The sequence below is a fragment of the Chrysochloris asiatica genome, unplaced genomic scaffold, assembly GCF_000296735.1.
Source record: "Chrysochloris asiatica unplaced genomic scaffold, ChrAsi1.0 scaffold00047, whole genome shotgun sequence".
In the NCBI taxonomy this organism is placed as follows: Eukaryota; Metazoa; Chordata; class Mammalia; order Afrosoricida; family Chrysochloridae; genus Chrysochloris; species Chrysochloris asiatica.
In genome coordinates this window covers 2,917,607-2,936,301 of record NW_006408565.1, presented here as the reverse complement: position 1 = coordinate 2,936,301, position 18,695 = coordinate 2,917,607, and the positions used below count along the sequence as shown (strand labels likewise).

The 18,695-nt window shown below is 44.8% G+C and overlaps 1 protein-coding gene across 1 annotated transcript in view; it reads left to right on the top strand.

The window, feature by feature from the left end:
* The first annotated feature begins 3,192 nt into the window (after positions 1-3,192).
* TMEM39B (transmembrane protein 39B) overlaps positions 3,193-18,695 on the top strand; it is a 17,610-nt gene continuing 2,107 nt past the window's right edge. The window contains exons 1-8 of the mRNA XM_006862170.1: positions 3,193-3,343; positions 4,804-4,930; positions 5,528-5,747; positions 6,324-6,407; positions 6,731-6,885; positions 12,236-12,572; positions 13,684-13,871; positions 17,657-17,777. Of these exons, the coding sequence (XP_006862232.1) occupies positions 3,340-3,343; positions 4,804-4,930; positions 5,528-5,747; positions 6,324-6,407; positions 6,731-6,885; positions 12,236-12,572; positions 13,684-13,871; positions 17,657-17,777 (1,236 nt within the window). The 5' untranslated portion in view covers positions 3,193-3,339. The remainder of the gene's footprint in view (positions 3,344-4,803; positions 4,931-5,527; positions 5,748-6,323; positions 6,408-6,730; positions 6,886-12,235; positions 12,573-13,683; positions 13,872-17,656; positions 17,778-18,695) is intronic.

Genomic DNA, 18,695 nt, shown 5'->3' with positions numbered 1-18,695 from the left:
ACTCGATGGTACCTGACAACAACAACAACAACTTCTTGATTATTTTAGTTAAAATTGTGAGACAAACATTTAAACAGAAGAGTCTAGAAAAACTTCAGGTATGACTGCAACCCAGGGTTCAATGATGCCTCCTTCCTGGCTTTCATGTTTCTTTTATGGAGAACTAAATTCTCCCAAAAATGTGATAAGAGGGCCACCAAAAGCTCCAAGGTTATAGCTTACTTCCCTAGCCATCCCAGAAGAAAAAAGCATTTCTTTCCCAATGGTGGTTATGTGCTATGGAGTCGGTTCCGACTCATAGTGACCCTGTACAGGGTTTCTGAGACTGTAAATCTTTATGGGAGCAGAAAGCCTCATCTTTCTCCCGCGGAACAGCTGGTAGTTTCGAACTGCTGACCTTGCAGTTCACAGCCCGATTCATAGCCACTACGCTACCAGACACCAAAATTACATCTCATTGACCTGACTTGGCTCACTAATCAATCCCTAAATCAGTCACTGGTCTGGGTTGGCAGCAATGGAATGCTTTCAAATACTAGACCAGGGATCTCGGCCCTTACTGAAACTGCAAGGTAAGGCAGCCCCACCAAATCACATGGACTGAGAGAGTTGGAAACAGGATAGTTCCCCAAAGAGCAACCCAAGTGTTTTTACCAAAAGAAGTAATGGATGCTGGGCAAGCAAAATGAACAGTCAACCTCTACAAGATGGGCAAGAGTCACAAGTGGGTCACATCCATGGTAGTTCCATATGACTGGCAAAACACTGCCTGGTCCTGTGCCATCCTGACAATTGTTACATTTGAGCCCATTGGGAACTATGGGGCAATTCTATTCTGTCCTATGAAGTCGCTGTGAGTCAGAATTGACTTGACAGCAGTGAATTTGGTTTATGTGTTGAATTGGGTTCCAAATTTCCATTTGACCAGGCTAAAAACCCTGACATCATCCTTGATTCTTCTGTCTCACACTTTTATCCAATCTGTCAATAAATTCTGTTGACTTTAACTTCAAATCCAGAACCCAACATATCTTACCACCTCACCCAGCCTGGTACAAACCACTAACATCTGTTGCTAAGATCATGGCTATACCTTACTGATTGGTATTCCTGTTTCCACTTTTTGGTCCATACATTCTTACAGAGCAAGTAGAGTGGTTCAAACTTCCATTTCTAAATGCAAGTTCAACCTCTCCAGTGGATCTCCATCTCATTCAGCATAAAAGCAATATAACCCTGTGTGGTGCATCATTCATTCCACTAAGCCACACTGGCTTTTTTTTTTTTTTTTTACTTTCACTTGCACTGACTGTGCCTTCAGGCTGGTGGTGGGGATTGCTCTCTTCCTCCAGACTACCTTGTGACTGATTGACTCATTCCCTTCAGGAGTTTACTCAGAAAGATACCTTCTCAGCTCCTCTCACCACTCTGTTTAAAACTTCAACTCCCTCAGCCGCCTTCCCTGGTTTCCTTCATTGTACATTCCCTTCTTTCACACTACAGAATGTACCAAGTTTATCTTCTTGCACTTGACTGCGAGCTCTGTGAGTACTAATTAAATATCAATGTATTCAATTAATTGAATAAATATTGGTCTATTATGTGCTGAAAGAGACCTTGTGGCACAGTGGCTAAGCACTTGGCTTCTAACCAAAAGGTCAGAAGTTCAAACCCACCAGTGGCTTCATAGGAGAAAACACCTTGCATCTGCTCCCATCAAGATTGTTGTCATGTGCTTTTGAGTCAATTCCAACTCATTATGACCCTGTACAAGGTTACAGAGGAGCGGCCAACCTTGTGATTCAAACCTACCTTTCGGTCCAGTGCTTTACCAAGATTGTTGTTCTAGAAAATTCTATGGAGCAATTCTACTGTCAGATGGAATAACTCTTAAGTCATAATCAACTCATTGGCACCCAATAACTCTGTGTTAAGTGCTTGCCATACATAATACAGGTTCTCCCACCTCCACCATATCAGAAAGCCTTCTCATGAAGTCTTTTTAAGCAGAAGTGGCTTAAAGTGAAGAAACAACTAGAATTATTTTATCTGGAGAAACTTTTTGAGTGTCCCCAGACCCCAAAAATATCCTACCAAATCATATCATATAATACATAAAACCTAACATTAAGTATTCACAAACAGTTCAAAGCTACAGCCAATTGATGTTGAGAAGCTGAGTGTAGTTGGGAGATAGGGAAAAGAGCTTGGTGACGCCAAGGCACAGGCTGCCTCTTTAAAGGCAGCTGCAAAACAAACTCTGAAGGCTAGTTTCACTTTTTTTGGTAAAAGAAAAAAATTGTTAACGAAAACAAGTACTAAGGTTGGTCTTTCGTAAGTAAAGTGGCATAAAGCAAACTTTCTTAAAGTGGGGAATATCTGTAACAATAATGATGGCTCTGGTAGCGTAGTGGTTACGAATCGGGCTGCGAACCGTAAGGTCAGTGGTTCTCAACTACCAGCCGCTCCGCGGGAGAAAGATGAGGCTTTCTACTCCTGTAAAGATTTACACCCTCGGAAACCCTGTACATGGTCGCTATGGGTCGGAACCGACTCGATGGCACTTAACAACAACAACAACATGTATTAAAACAGATTGTTCTACATGCATTTTTTCATCCTCACCAAGCTCTCTATAAGATAAATATTACTAGCCTCATTGCAAAGAACAAGAAACAAGATTTCAAGGCTTAGGCAATGGCAACAGGTAGTATTCGAATTCGCTATGGAACCCACTTGGTGGCACTTAACAACAGCAATGAGAAAGGAGAAGGGTCAGAGGTTAAAGACTGGTGTGGGGGCTAAGGGAAAGGGGAAAATGACACTCTGTGTTGACTGGGATGGACCAGAGAACAAACAATAGGGCCAAAGAGAAAGATGAAAGCCTAATTTAGGACGCGTTGAGTTTCAGGTGTCTGTAGGTCACTCAGGGCAGTGTCCAGAGGCAGCTGTAGACAGTCCATCTCTAGCAGAAACGCAGAGGCGGTTCCGGCCTCCTTGCTTCCGCCAGAAAAGATGTTGGGAGAAGGCACGCAGAGGAAGAACAGGAAGTGGGTTCCCTTCCCTCTTAGGTCTCTTCAGCAGTAGCAGCATCAGGAAGAGAGTGGGGGCCCAAGAGACAAAGAGTTCAGGCACTGCCTTTGTCCTGGCGGTCCCTTTAAGAAGCGCGTCCCCCAACTTCTAGCCCGCCTTGTATGCAAATTTAGCGGAGAAGCGGGAGCGCGCGGCTGATACCCGGGGACTGGGCTGCGACTGTTAGTCCTATCCCGGCCGCCGTCGCCTCCGACATATTGCCCACAGGAGTTGCGGCGGCGAAGCGGAGAGCGCCGGGGGGAGGAGATGGGTGAGCAGAGCAGGCCAGGCTCGGCCCGGGAATCAGCGGGCGCGGGGGTCAGGATGGCCATGCTGTGAATTGCTGCTGCACGCTGACCGGAGCCCGGTGAAAGGAGGGGGAGGGGATGCAGGAGCAGTCAGGACCCCGCCCCCTCCTGTCGTTTACGGGGTGGGGCCTCTTGTGGAGGCGGGGCATTGGAGCGTGGGCGGGGTTCCTAAAATGAATTGGGCTTGTGGGGGTGTGGGCTTTGGTGAGGATCTGCTCTTCTGGGCTTGAAGCGGGATCCTGACTTTCGAGGGGGCGTGACTTGAGTGATTTGGGGGGACATGGGGGACATGAATTACAATAGAGGCGGTGGGCACTTAGGAGGCCCTACCATCTAAAGGAGCCCATTCTGGGGCGGGGCTTCTGGGCTTTGAGGACTTTTATTGGTTTGTGGGTGGGGTTTCTGGGCTGACAGTTGTGTATAGGGGAGGTTTCTGGGATAACGGGCTATAATGGGGGTATAGAGCTTCTTAGGAGAAGTGGGTGTGGGCAGAACTTCTGGATTGAGAGTGCTCCGAGATTTAATAAATCCAATATAATAGTGTATAACAGAGCTTCTGGTCTATGGGCTTGTTGGAGACAGATCATGGACAAGTTATTTTTGGAGACTTGTGTGGGAAAAGCTTCTGAAGTTAACTAAAGCAAGGGGGAGTGGAGGCGCTGTACTGTTGTGACAGGTATGAACATGGTTATAACTTTGATTAGGAGCTAGGGTGGTACTAAGGAACTTTGAGCAGAGTGGAGCTTGGGGGGTCTTGGACTAGACAACTAAGCCTAAGGAAATGGATTGTAGGTGTAAGTTTTGAGCCAACATACTTGACCCTTTGCTTAGGTTCATGGTCCTTTCCATGAGACACCAAGCTGAATCTTGCGACTCTGGAAGGAAAAGCTGTCTTAAAAATACTCAGAATTGTAAGCCCCCAGAAACCAGAGCAGACGGCATAGGACCCAGTACAGCTTGTAACACAGTCTAAGCTCAGTTTCCTCATCTGTGTTCGTTCCTTAACATCCTTGTTGGACCGTGGGCAGCTCAACACTTAAACCTACTGTGCCACCAGGGCCTCCTTTATGCTGGGCACTGTAGTAAAGATAGGGAACAGATAAGGTCACTGACCTCATAGAGCTTCCATTCTGGTGGCAAAGATGTTAGCAAATGAGTGATGGGGGCAGCTACCTAAAAAAAAACCTAATTATTGAAGGACTCTGCAGCCAGAGGCCATAGCAAGTGCATGAGGTAGCAAAGAAGGCCAGGATGTCTGCAGCATGGAGGCAAGGCAGAGAATGGTAGGCGGGGGCCAGATCCTAGGCTTCTGTGAGGAATAAATTATAAAAAGAGATAAATCATTGGTAGCCAGTATCGTTGTTATCCTTGCTAAAAGATCTGCTCCTTGGCTTGAGGATCTGTCTTATGTTGAGCCCCACAGGAGGACGAAGAGGTCCCAACAGGACATCCTACTGTCGAAATCCACTCTGTGAGCCAGGATCCTCAGGGGGCTCTAGTGGGGGCCACACCTCCAGTGCCTCAGTCACCAGTGTCCGTTCCCGCACCAGGTAAATCACCTCTCATTCTCTTGCCCTTCACTGTGAACTCACAGGGATAGTGTAGATAAGACTGTCTCCGGGTGAGATACCTCAGATGTCAGGTGGGGCCATAGAACAGCAGAAAAGACCCAGAGTGAGGCAGCTGAGGGTGGTCTCGTGGATAAAAGTAGAGGGATAAACCCAAAGGCCAGGGTTCCAGTTACAACTCTGCTCCTGATTTGCTAGTGACTCAGACAAGTTGCCTCTCCTTTCTGGACCTCTGCAGACCTCTGTTGTTGTTTTAAATTGCCTTTGAGTTGGTTTCAACTTGTAGCAATCCTGGATAGAGTTTCCGAGGCTGTACATCTTTGCTGGAACAGAAAGCCTGATCTTTTTTCCTATGTGGGCCTCTGTACTCATCTGTAAAATAACCTAGTATTTCTTTCCTTATTGGGGGTGTTGGAGACCTGAACAGGATTAAAGATAGGAAAAGGCTTTGTTGACTTTTTTGACAGGCAGGGGTAGGAGAATTCTTTTCTGATCCTGTTCCCTAAACCTGTGCCCCCAAATCCCTTCCTGGTAGAGTTGTCAGGTCAATTTCTGATGTTGTTCCCTCCCCACCCCCAGAAGCAGTTCTGGGACTGGCCTCTCCAGTCCCCCACTGGCCACCCAGACGGTCGTACCCCTACAACACTGCAAGATCCCTGAACTGCCAGTCCAGGCCAGCATTCTGTTTGAGTTGCAGCTTTTCTTCTGCCAGCTCATAGCCCTCTTCGTTCACTACATCAACATCTACAAGACAGTGTGGTGGTATCCGCCCTCCCACCCGCCCTCCCACACCTCCCTGGTAGGTGCCTGGCCAGGACCAGCCGTGTGTGTGTGTGTGTGTGTGTGTGTGTGTGTGTGTGTGTATTAATTTCCTTCTAACATAGTTTATCAAGCACCCCTGTGTGCCTGACTCCATGCTAGACATGGGAGGTGTAAAAAGAATAGGAAAGTGATGATTCCTGAATGTTCCTAGAGTGCTCAGTACTGCACTAGGCATCCTAAGGACAACACAGATTTCACCTAAAGAATTTCAAGAGTCTTAGTCCTACGGGGATGAACTGTGAGCATTCTTGAGTGTTCTTAGGGGTGGACAGAGCTCCGTGCAGCAGGAGAGGTGTAGGGACAGGGCATGGGTAACCAGAACAAGAGGGCTCACACACCACTCTCTTATCCCCAGGGACTGTCCCACTTCCCTCCTCTGGGTCCTGTTCTACTCCTCTAGGTACTTTCCTGGCCTGGCTCAGCTGGAGGCCTATGAAGGTTAGAGAGTGGGGACAGTCCCTATGGAAAGGACTGGGCAGAGGGAGGTGGATTGATAAAATCCCATGCGTGGGCAGGGGGCTTGCGTGACCCCCAGGCCTCTGCCCTCTGACAGAACTTCCACCTGATTGACTTCAACTTGCTGATGGTGACTACCATTGTTCTGGGCCGCCGCTTCATTGGGTCCATCGTGAAGGAGGTGATTGGGTCCTAGAGACTGGCTTGGGATTTGGGACTTCCCTTATTTCCCTTTACACCTGGAGATGCCAAAGAGACACCCACATGCCCAGCCCTTCAACTCTGAGGCATTTTCTTGGGGCTCCCTTTGGGCTTGGTTGAAAAACATTATTCACATCCCATTGGCTCTTGGAGTTTGCTGGGCTTTAAGGAGGATTCCTCTTGCCAGGTACTTCCCAGTCTCCTGTCCCACCTTTCCCTGGGTGGAATCACAGGCCATGCTGGGTGGTATTTGGGCACAGCCTCCATCAAGGCCCCATCCTGCCCTATCTCGCCCTGACCCAGGCTTCTCAGAGGGGGAAGGTCTCCCTCTTTCGCTCCATCCTGCTGTTCCTCACCCGATTCACCGTTCTCACGGCCACAGGCTGGAGTCTGTGCCGTTCCCTCATCCACCTCTTCAGGACCTACTCCTTCCTGAACCTCCTGTTCCTCTGCTATCCGTGAGTACTCTTCAGCTCAACCCTCCCCACCTAGCACCTGGCCCCTGACCTCTGTCCTGAGCATGACTGGGTCACTAAGCCACCGCATGCATCAGGCAACTCACAAGCAGGGCAGCAGTGTCTCATATTATCTGACAACATCCCTATGAGATCAGGATGATTAGCCTTCTTTTTCAGAAGAGGAAACTGAGGAATCGTAATTTACCCAATGGTCCACCCAGGGGGAGTCCAGAGCAGGACTCAGATTTGAGTATCCCAAAGGAACATTCCCCAGGGGGATGCATAGGCTTTGTTTCTCGCTTTGCCTTTCGTCCCTCTCTGGCTCTTAATCTCCCTCTGCTTCTCTGTGTCTCAGTGTTTGGGTAGTTTCTGGGTGCCTCCCCCAGGGCTATGTGCATGTGAGCACCTGCATGAGGACATGTCTGTGTGGGTGTCTGTGTGTGAAGTGTATGTGTCTCTGCATGCTGTGTTTGTCTATCTTTGCGTCAGTTTTACTCACTCCCTCTCTCTCCTTTTCACTAGATTCCAGATTGTTCAGGATAGAAAGATAGTGAGGTAGTGTCTGGACATTGCCCTTCTCTGGCCTAGAATCGGGGAGGGCTCTGACACGGTGTCCCTCCTCTTGCTCTGGGGAGAAACTCCTGGCTACTTGGCATCAGTAGTCATTTCTCAGCCCTGTGCTTTCTCCTTTATGAATTCTTTCTGAGCCAACCCTATCCCTGGGAAGGTTCACAGCCTTTTTCTGTATTCTGCATGGCCAAAAGCACTGGCATGGGAGCTCCATCACACTTGCTTCTGTTTGTTTGTTTGTTTTTCCCTTATATCTAGTGTTTAATTGTAAAAATAATATATGTGGCCTAGGAAAACTTGAGACTTTACACATGTATTTAACATAGAAAATGAAATCCCAGTCCACGCAGAAAACCATTATTTGCAGTATATCCTTCTAAATTCTTTCTGTGCAAGTACATATACATTTAAAAACAACAAAACAACTTGATTATACTATGCATGATGTGATATAATTTATTACATTTCACATAATCATGTAACTTGGATGTCTTTCCATGGCAGTATATATAGGTCTGCCTCATTGTATTTAGTGGCCTCATAGTATTCCATTGTATAGATTTTTCACAGGTTACTTTATTTGTCTTTTATTGGTGAACTTTAGAGTTGTTCCTACCTTTTTGTTATTGGAAACAGTAAAGCAGGGAACATTCTTTTGTATCTACTTTTGCATATTTGTCCAATATTTCTGTACTTCACCAAAAGGTATGCCTATTTACATTTTTTATACTTATTCACAAATTACCTTCCAAAAAGGTTATACCAATTAATACAGTCAACAATTTCCTTAATTTTATACTTTGTGGTTATGATCAGGTGAATCCCATTTCCTTGAGTACAGGTATCACCCAATGTTCATATTTTTCTTTTTAATAAATGGCTAATTTTTTAAAAAAATCAGCATAATACAAATACATCATAAAAAATCAGATGTAGCAATGGTACAAATAAAGCTGTGATGAAAGCAGTAGCCTATGTCCCACTCCAAGATTTTTAGTCCCACTCCTTGGAGGTATGTGCTTTCACTGTTTAGAACTTTTAAGTATTTAAGTTAGAGTTATTTCCATAATTCTAGTATTCTTATTCCTTTATACTTGAAAACTTTGTGTTTATTGATGTTATAATCAGGTTATAAGTTCATATCATTAAAATTCAACAAGTATAAAAGAGTGCAGATTGAAAAGGTCTGTCCTAACTTGTGTATCCCAGCCACCCAGTTTCCCTTTCAGGAAGTAACCACCAATGTTTCTGTCTTCTTGTGTATCCTTCTAGAAATAAGAGGGGACTTCAAAAAGTTTTATGGAAAGATTCCAGTATCTTTTTATTCCATTTTCCACGAACTGTTTGAATCACCCTTGATAAAGTTCTCTTTCTCTCATATATATATATGCACACATACATACATACGTAAGGAATGTCCCTTCCACACACACATATACATGCACAGAGATTCTCTGTTATGATAGCTGGATTGTTAGTTCACTCTCCCATCCCTACTGCTTCTAGTATTTGATGGCTGTTTTTATTTTAGTTCATCTATTGATTATCTTTGTCGGTAATATAAATATGCCTCTATTTCTTGTTCTATCAACAGTAGTATCTTTTTTTTTTTTTTTTTTTCCAACAATAGTATCTTGATGAGACTATTAGAAACCCTACCCATCTACCTTTCCTCCCTTCTTCCTCCTTTTACTTCCTGGCATCTGCACTTTTGTTAAGTTTGACTTTCACATTCTCCTATAGAATACATTTAAGTCTTCCATTCTTTAGGGCTAATTTTTCAAATTAAAAAGTCAGTAAGTAATCTTGCTATTATTATGAATATCAAAATACCATTCACTGCAGAGCCAAGTAGAGTGCACAGGTACATTCCTTCTCTGTAGTTACTGAGTGACAGTCTTGAGCTTCTCAAAAAAGAGTGTTCTAGTGTCAAGTTCAAATGGTTTCTCTTACATTCCATCAATTGCTTAAAATCATGTCACATTTTAGTTTGCTTCATATTTAGTTGTAACTTTTCTTATGCAGCTTTTTATTTTTCTTGGAGTTTCTAATTGCCTTTCTTTTTTCTTGTTGACAAAAGAATGATGGGCCTTCAACATATCTTCAAGTTTATCCAGCCTCTCAGTCATGCTACCTGTTGCCTGGAGTCCATTTTTTCCCCCAAAGACATCCTTCCTGGAGCCCCCAATCCTCCGGCTCCAGTCTGGTGGTTACCCCTTAGGCCTGGTGTACAGCTCTCAGCCTGGGACTTCCCTTCGCTGCCTTCCAGGGTTGGATCCACTGTTTCCTGGATCCCATGCCTTCTTTCTTGGTTTTCTCCCTTATTTTGCTGGAGTACATTATCAGGTAATTTCCTTAACAGTGGGTATGGGGGAGGTATATACATTCCAAGTTCTTGCATGTTAAAAAATGTCTTTATTCTCCTCATACTTGATTGATGGTTAGACTGAATATAGATTTCTGAGTTCAAATTCATATTCTCTCAGAATTTTGGAGACATTGTTCTATTGTCTTTAGCATCCAGTGTTGCTAGTGAGAATTTGATACCAGTATGATTCTAACTCCTTTTTTCTTTCTTAAAAGTTTTTTTGGAATACTCTATCTTGATTATTTGAAATTTCTCAAGGATGTGTCTGGTATGAAACTTTTGTGAGTCATCCTAACAGAACTCTAGAACTTTTTAAGCCTAAACAAGGGGGTATGAGTTTAGCTCAGTAAAGTTATCTTCTGTTTTTTCTGTAATATATCTATTTATATATCTTTCCCTCCATTTTTTTCTATTCTCTCTTTCTGGAATTTATGTTCATCAGGTGGTAGAATTTATAGATTGATCATCTGCTTCTCTTACATTTTCTCTCATATTTTTCATTTCTTTATCTCTCTGTCTCTTTTTCTGCTTTTCTTTCACAGAGATTTCAACTGTATCTTTCAGCTTTTTTATTGAGATTGTTTTCAGCCATCATATTATCATCTCTAAGGCCTCCTTCTGATTGTCTAACTGTTCTTTTTTCATCTCATCCTGTTCTTGTTTTAAAAACTTCTTATGTTCCTTCAGTTGTGTCTACTGGGGTAAGTTTTTCTGTTAAATCTTCCCAGTATAGTCAGCTTCTTTAGTTGTGAATTTATATTGAAGAATGAAGGACTGACTAGCTGGAGTATGTTTTCTTTCTCCATGGCATTGTATAAGTAGGAAGAAGGTTTGACTGGGCCTTCTAAGTACAGCTTATGAGCAGGGCACATTGATTGACTGGTTTTGTTTTAGGATGAGTGAGTAAGGTACTAATAGTCAAGCTTTGGGTCCCTAAAGGCCAAGTAGAGGGGGAATGTTCCCCTAAATGCCTCCATTAAAGATCTCATTTCTCCTCAGTCAGTTTATTCAGTTTCTTTAGAAAGAAATCCATTAGGTAGGTGTTAGGAGGTAAGCAGAGGAATGATGGGACTGGCTCATAAATAAGTAAATACAGATCTTTATTTAATTCCATTTGTTCAGCACTGATTGTCTTTCCTACCCTCTGTTGAGTTTGTCCACTTCAAGCCAGAGTCTCTCTTGGGTCCCTCTGGGCAGACAAGTTCTCCTATAGCCCTCTCATAGCATATTCTAGATTTTTGCCGCCCTGGCACTGAACTGCAAGGTCAGTTTGAGCCACAAGGGCTGTGGTTCAAACCCACTAGTCACATTTCAGAAACCTTATACAGGGTCACTATGAGTTGGAACCAATTTGATGGCGCTTTACAACAATAGTGGCCACTATGGTTAGTGAGCATTTGAAATAAGCTAATCCTATTTAAGATCTATTGTGAGTCCTGGTGTGGTGCTGTGGGTTAATGCACAGGACTGTAAAGTCAGTTTGAGCCACGTGGTTTGTGGTTTAAGTTCACCAACTACTCTCCGGAAACCCTATACAGGGTCGCTATGGGTTGAAACCAACTCAACGGCACTTAACAACAACAACAAAAAAAAATAAGTATAAAATACATACGAGAGTGATGAATGTGGTTAATTCTACGTTTAACTGTAGTTGAAATAGCAAATTTTGTGATAGATATTTTGCCAGGGAGAAAAAAATGTCATAGATTACAAAAATATAAAACTACCAGCTTTCGTTAGTACCCCCCAAAAAAGGTTTATCTCAGTAAAAATTAATTACATGGCAATAGGATAATATTTAAGATATATTGAGCTAAATAAAACACAGTACTAAAGTTCATCTCATCTCTCTCTGTTTTAATGCAGCTACTAGGTACATGTATGGCTCACATTGTATTTCTGTTGAACCGCGCTGTTCTAGACGATGGCTTCTTCCTCATCTCTCAACATGTTTCCATCTGCTCTTTAAAATTTGTTCAGATCACTTGTGTACTGATGACCCCTACTCCCATTCTCTTTGCTGATGCGGATTTATTTTCCCCTTTTCTACTGTCATGTCTGAGGTGGAGGGGATGGGAGGAAATTACCATCCTGCATGTGAAGTTGCTTCTAACTTCAGATCTATAAGAACAGTCATTTGTCTGCTTAATTTAATTGACTGTGAAGAAGGGGACTTGGCTCTTGCTTCCTCCTGTATCCCCAATGCTCAGCACAACACTTGGCACACACTCAGTGCTAACTCATATGTTGAATGATTGGCCATTGGATGGGAGGCTGGAAGGATGGGTAAACTCTCTCCTCCAAACAACCAGGAGAGCTGAGAACCAGGGAGGGAAGATTTCCTTCCAGTGTCTGAGGATTGGGTCTGGGTCAGTGGGGCAGGCCTGCCCTCACCACCATCTTCCCCAGCAGGTTTGGGATGTACATTCCATTCTTGCAGCTGAACTGTGACCTCCGAAAGACGAACCTCTTCAGCCACATGGCCTCTGTCAGACCCCGGGAAGCGGTCAGTGGCCTGGCACGGAGCCGGGACTACCTGCTGACGCTGCGGGAGACATGGAAGCAGCACACACGGCAGCTGTATGGCCCAGATGCCATGCCCACCCACGCCTGCTGCCTGTCTCCCAGCCTCATTCGCAGCGAGGTGGAGTTCCTTAAGATGGACTTCAATTGGCGCATGAAAGAAGTACTCGTCAGCTCCATGCTGAGTGCTTATTATGTGGCCTTTGTACCTGTCTGGTTTGTGAAGGTATGTAGTTCAACCCAGGGAGGGAAAGGGCCTGTACTTGCCTCATGTGAGCCCTCATGTTTTCATAAAGAACTCTGCCATTTTCAATGAGATTTCCCATCTGTTGCCTTGGGAGAGCTAGAGTAACTACTGTCTCCATTTCAGGTTCCCTGAAAAGAAGTGACCTGTCCATGGTCACCCAGACCATGTATTGTAACAAGTATTGTTGTTAATACTTGTTAACAAATAGCAGTGACTTTTTATTTCAGTATGGATGCTTTGGCAAAGGCATGTCACAAGATCATGCTTTATCATTAAGGGGAAACAAAATTTATTCAAATCTGAGACGATCCAAAAGCCTGTACTCGCTTTCTCCTGCGTGTACAGCCTTCTGAGAAGTACCTCTGAGCTGGCAGTAGGCTTGAAACATTTCTCTAAGTATGGACTGCACGAAGTCACTTGAATTTGAGAAGAAGTAATGTCTGTTGAACACCTCCGATGTGCTAGGAGCTCTCACATGGCCTTCCTAACACCTCTCAAGGAGCTCTAATGGTGCAGTAGTTAAGTGAGCAGCTGCTAACCCAAAGTTTGGCAGTTCGAACTCAACAGCTGCTTCATAGGAGAAAGATGTGGCAGTGTGCGTCTATAAAGATTTCAGCCTTGGAAACCCTGTTGGACAGTTCTACCCTGTCCTCTAGGGTCACATGAGTCATAATTGACTGCATGCCAGTGGGTTTAGTAACACATCTCAGACGTAGTTGGTGATTGCTCTTACGCTTGTTTGACAGCTGAGAAACTAAGTACAGAGAAGTCAAATGAATTGCCCAAGATCACAGAGTTAATAAACAGCTGGGTCAGGGTTTGAATTTGGATCTGTCACACTTCAGAGCCTGTGCTCTGTTTCAGAGGGGGCTGCCAGAGCAATTATTCTTTGTATAAAACAGACTAGAGGACATACAGAGTCTGAGCCCACTGATTAAGTCTTTCTTGTCAGATCTTTGATCTAGGGTATCTCCATGCCGGTGTCTCCACAGAGCCGCCCTGACTCTCAGGGCGGGAAGTTTCAGGGAAGGGTGGAGGAGTGAGACCCACATGGAGGTCCCAGGCCTCACCCACTTCCCACTGCCCCCAGAACACACATTACTATGACAAGCGCTGGTCCTGTGAGCTCTTCCTGCTGGTGTCCATCAGCACTTCGGTGATCCTCATGCAGCACCTGCTGCCTGCCAGCTACTGTGACCTGCTGCACAAGGCTGCTGCCCACCTGGGCTGCTGGCAGAAGGTGGACCCAGCACTGTGCTCCAATGTGCTGCAGCACCCGTGAGTCTCCCCACTCTACTCTGCACACCCCCAACCTTCCTGGTCAGTGTTTGGAGTCCCTCGCCCACTCACTCATTAACTCAGTCAGTCAGCAAATAGTTATTGAATCTGTCTGGTATGCTAGACCTTGTGTACAGAGTGAGGTATGGCAGGGTCCAAGATGGATGTGTCCCCTGTCATTTGGTAACTGGTAGTATATTGGAGATGGGAGGGGTGGCAGGCTTGGACTTGGTAACGGACTCATTTAGTCACTCACTGATTGACTTACTCATGTATTCATTCAGTCCTTCACTACTCCTCTCACCTGCTCACTCTTGCGCTCAGTCACTTACTCTTTCAGCAGACATTTATTTCCACTTAATCCATAGGTAGCATAGTGGTTACGAATCGGGCTGCTAACCTCAAGGTCGGCAGTTCGAAACTACCAGCTGTTCCGTAGGAGAAAGATGAGGCTTTCTGCTCCTGTAAAGATTTGTAGCCTCGGAAACCCTGTGTAGGGTCACTATGAGTCGGACCTGACTCCACAGTACTTAATAACAACAACAACAACAATAATACATACCAAAAAGCCCTCATGATGCACTGATTAAGTGCTTGGCTGCTAACCAAAAGTTTGGTGGTGTAAACCTATCAACTGCTCTATGGGAGAAAGCTGTGGCACTCTGTTTCTGTCAATATGTATAGCCTTGTTGTTGTTGCTAAGTGTCGTTGAGTTGATTCTGACCCATAGCAACCCTGTATAGGGTTTCTGAGGAGCAGCTGGTGAGCTTGAACCGCCAACCTTGCAGTTCAAACTGCAGTCTGGCACATTAGCCCACAGCACCATACCAGGACTCCATGTGCAGCCTTAGAAACCCTGCTTTGTAGGATAGCTGTGAGTGGGGATCGAGTCAATGGTATTGGGTTTGGCATTGTTTGTTTGTTTTAATCGATACCAGATCAGGTACTATGTATTGGCAACGGAGGTTAGATTTGACTTGGGGAGTCATAGAGGGTTTTGAAGAGTCAAGGGATCATTCCAGTGAAATAACCAATCTGGTGACAGGATATGGTACTGTTTTTACAGTTGGTGAGCCCTAGCCAAGGTAGGAGGGCCATAGGGAAGAAATTACCAAGATAAGAACCTTAAGGAGTTCAGAGTCAGATAAGGGAGATCGCCATGTAGCTGGAGGAGAGAGACCTAACTACAAGATCCGAAACGTGTCTCCTTGCTGAGGGGCCCTGAGGCACTGGGCTGCCTTTGCTTCAGCCTGGCTTATCCTTCAAAGGTGCCCAGCATTTCTACAGCCCTACATAGTGCTTGCCATCCCAGATGTTACTGGTTTTCCTGACTGTATTCCCCTGTTACACTGGAAGCTCCTCACAAGTCATCCAGACCCCAGGACAGGTTGGAACGAGGCAGGGACGGGGAGTGAGTCTAGGGCCCAGCACAAGGACTGGCAGAAAGGAGACCCATTAAGAAGTGTTACAGAGATGGGCCTACCCAGGAGAGCAGAGCTGCCAACAGGGGCCCAGCCACCAGCTGCTCCATAGGCTCTCCATGCTAGTCAGGGCCCCTTCCAGCTTCTGACCTGGTGGTCCATGAAAGGGAGGGACGTTGCTGAATGGGCAGAAAGGGGCCTTGACTAAACTTAGGCTCTGAATGGAAGGAGGAGTAGAAAGATAGGACGTTGCTGACTGTGTAGATATACCTGTCCATGACTCGTCATTGTCCTCAGCTAAAATCCAGGCTTCTTTGCATATCTCCCAGCTGATGAACTGGGTCCTGTCAGCCATTGCTGCCTCGCTTCATTCCACACCACATCTTATACTCCTGCTTCTGCTAGAACAGGCCTCTTCAGATTCGCCAGCGCTTTTCTGCATTTTTGTATCCAGACTTTGCATTTAATGTATCTTCCGCCTAGAATGCCCTTTCCAGCTTTCTTTTCCTGGCTAACTTCTAGTCATCTTTTAGATCTCTGCTTCCTCTAGGAACATTTTCCTGAAGCCCCCCCACCATGGGTTCAGTGTCCCTCCTTTGTGCTCCCAATGCAAATGAAACCTGTTGCCATCAAGTTGATTGTGACCCTGGTAACCCCATGGATGCAGAGTAGAACTAGTCCATCGAGTTTTCAGGCAGACCACATGACCTTTCTTTTTGAGGCGCCTCTGGGTGGGTTCAGACCATCAACCTTTTGGTTATTAGTGAAGCGCTTAGCCATTAGCACCACTGCAGCCCCCATAATACTTTGATAATTGCACTTTGTCTGCAGGCTTTGCCAGACATTCCAGGACTAAAAGCTGCTAGAGGTTGGGGCTCTTTCTTAACTAGTACTCAGCTGTCTCTTCACCCCCAGCTGACGAGTATCTGGCTTATCATTAAGCACACTGTAAAATTTGTGTGTGTGTTGCATTTTTTATTGTTATTTTAAGTTAAATTTACATAGAGAAATAAATTTTTTTTTTTAACTTTTTATTGTGAATTGAGTGAAGGTTTACAGAACAGAAATCAGTCCCACATTCAACAAATCATATACAATGTGAGAGAAATGAGCAAATCTTAAGTGTACAGTTCTTTGAGTTCTGATAAAGGTGTACACATCTATGTAACTTACCTCCAGCCCCTCGGAAAATGCCCTCATGGCCCTTCCCAGCCACCCCCTAACCCTAAGACAATCACTTTTCTGCTTTCTTTGACCATATGTAAGGTTTGTGTGTTCTAAAACTTCATGTAAATGGAATCATACAGTGGATACTCTGTGTCCAGCTGCTTTTATTCAGCATACTGTCTGTGAAAATCATCTATGTTGTTGCATATAACATGATAAATATTAAATGAATGAATCAACAAAGCAGGGGCTTGGGATTGAGAGGCTGTTCATACACTGAATTTCAGTCATCTGGCCCAGGACCCTTAGTGCTCCTGAGAGATCTCACTGGTCCTACCACCTGCTCCTTCCAGCAAATGCTCACTGGGGCCTCTTTGGATCAGACGTGTAGCATACTTTGAGGACACAGGATGAATCAGATACACTCCTTGCCCTCAAGGGCTCTCAGCCTAATGAGGGACACAGACAGGGAAATAAGTAACATTGGGAAAAAACATTGGGAAAAGTGGACTAGTAACAGGAAATTCAAGTAACAATGAAAGAATGCTGAACTTTGTTGGAAGTTTTAAAAGGGCTTTCTGGAGAAGCTGAGGTTTTGAAAGATAAATGAAGAGCTTGCCAGAAGGAGACGGCACTAGTTGGGAAGGGTAGCCCAACTGAAGGGAGCAGTTTATGCAGCGTCACAAAGCAGCACTGTGTGCTAGAGGAACTAGAAACCATCTAAACGGCTTGTGCATGAGCTGTGTAGTGGGGCTTGTGGGAGACCACACAGGTCCCCAGAACCTGTGCTTGACCATAATAAGGTCATTGGGAAGTCTTCTGAGGGTTTTAAGAAGAGTATAGGTCAGGTTCTACTTGATAGTTCACAAAGATTACTGAGGCCACTATGTGGCTGACTGATTAGAGGCTAGAGGTAAGGAGACCAGATGAAGAAAATGCACCCAGGGAGCGACAAGGGTTTCTTAACAATTCCTCAGACATTAGTGACAGTTTAATCTCATCTGAATCCTAATGCAGTGAATTTCTCATAACTTAGCCATTTCACAGAAGAGGCAATTGAGACTCAGAAAGGTCACTGTGTCTAAATGATGGAAATGGGAGTAGAGTCCTAGTGTTCACCCCTGCCCAATCTTCTGGTTGGTATGCTCCTTTGTGAATGAGTTGGAGGTAAGGGGTGCTATTGGGCTGTGCCTCCAGGTGGACTGAAGAATGCATGTGGCCACAGGGGGTGCTGGTGAAGCACAGCAAGAACGTCTACAAAGCAGTGGGTCACTACAACGTGGCCATCCCTTCCGATGTCTCCCACTTCCGCTTCCACGTGAGTCTCCTCCCCTGAGCCTGATCTAGCGGGCATGAAGATCAGTGGGCAGAAAGGTTTCTCATAGCAAGGGAAAGGTTCCTTATCCATGATCTCCCAAGCTATTTTCAGTATTTCCCAAATCCAAAGGAAGACCATGTATGAATGTAGTACAAGGACAACCACATAGACTATCAGTTAATAACTGCGGCTCCCTGGTAGTAGCAGATCTTTCAGAATGTTGGGTAGAGGGGGAAGAAGAGGAGACAATAAAAGGGAGCAGTTCTTAGTGGTAAAACAACCATAATCAGTCCTTACTGTGTACCAGGCACAGTGAGTGCTAAGCACTTCCCATGCCTCCTCCCATCCAGTCTTCACCAGAACCTTGTGTATAAGAGAACTGCCCATTAAAAAAAAAAAAAAATGCCATGACTATCTCCTTTTTCAGACACTTAGAGAGTTTTAACTCGTTCAGGATGCCTTGCTAGAAAGCTTGGGAACTGCTGGTAACGATTCATGGACTCAACACTATTGAAAGAGCTAGTCAAAATCATCTAGGCTGGTGGTCTTCATTTTATTTATTTTATTTGACTTCCAAAATCATTTTTTTTCAAACACAGTCAGCCGAGAGTCCAAACTTTCATGACACTGATCTATTTGAAGAGGTCAGAACCTTCCTACTCTACTTCCTCTTCAACCCTGCTATATGGCTCTTAAGGAACCTCATTGGAATCTAGGCTGTAAGGTACACAGTTTGAGAAATCACTAATCTGGGCTTGTAGCTTCTTTTTACAGAAGAGAAACCTGAGGCCCAGGATGGGGAAAGACTTGCCCAAGGTCTTGCGGCCTGTCCAGTACAGAGCTATCCAGGTCTCTGGGACTATTATTTCCTGCCCTCTCTTCCCTTATCCTGTAAACAACTCTTTTTTTTTTTTTTTT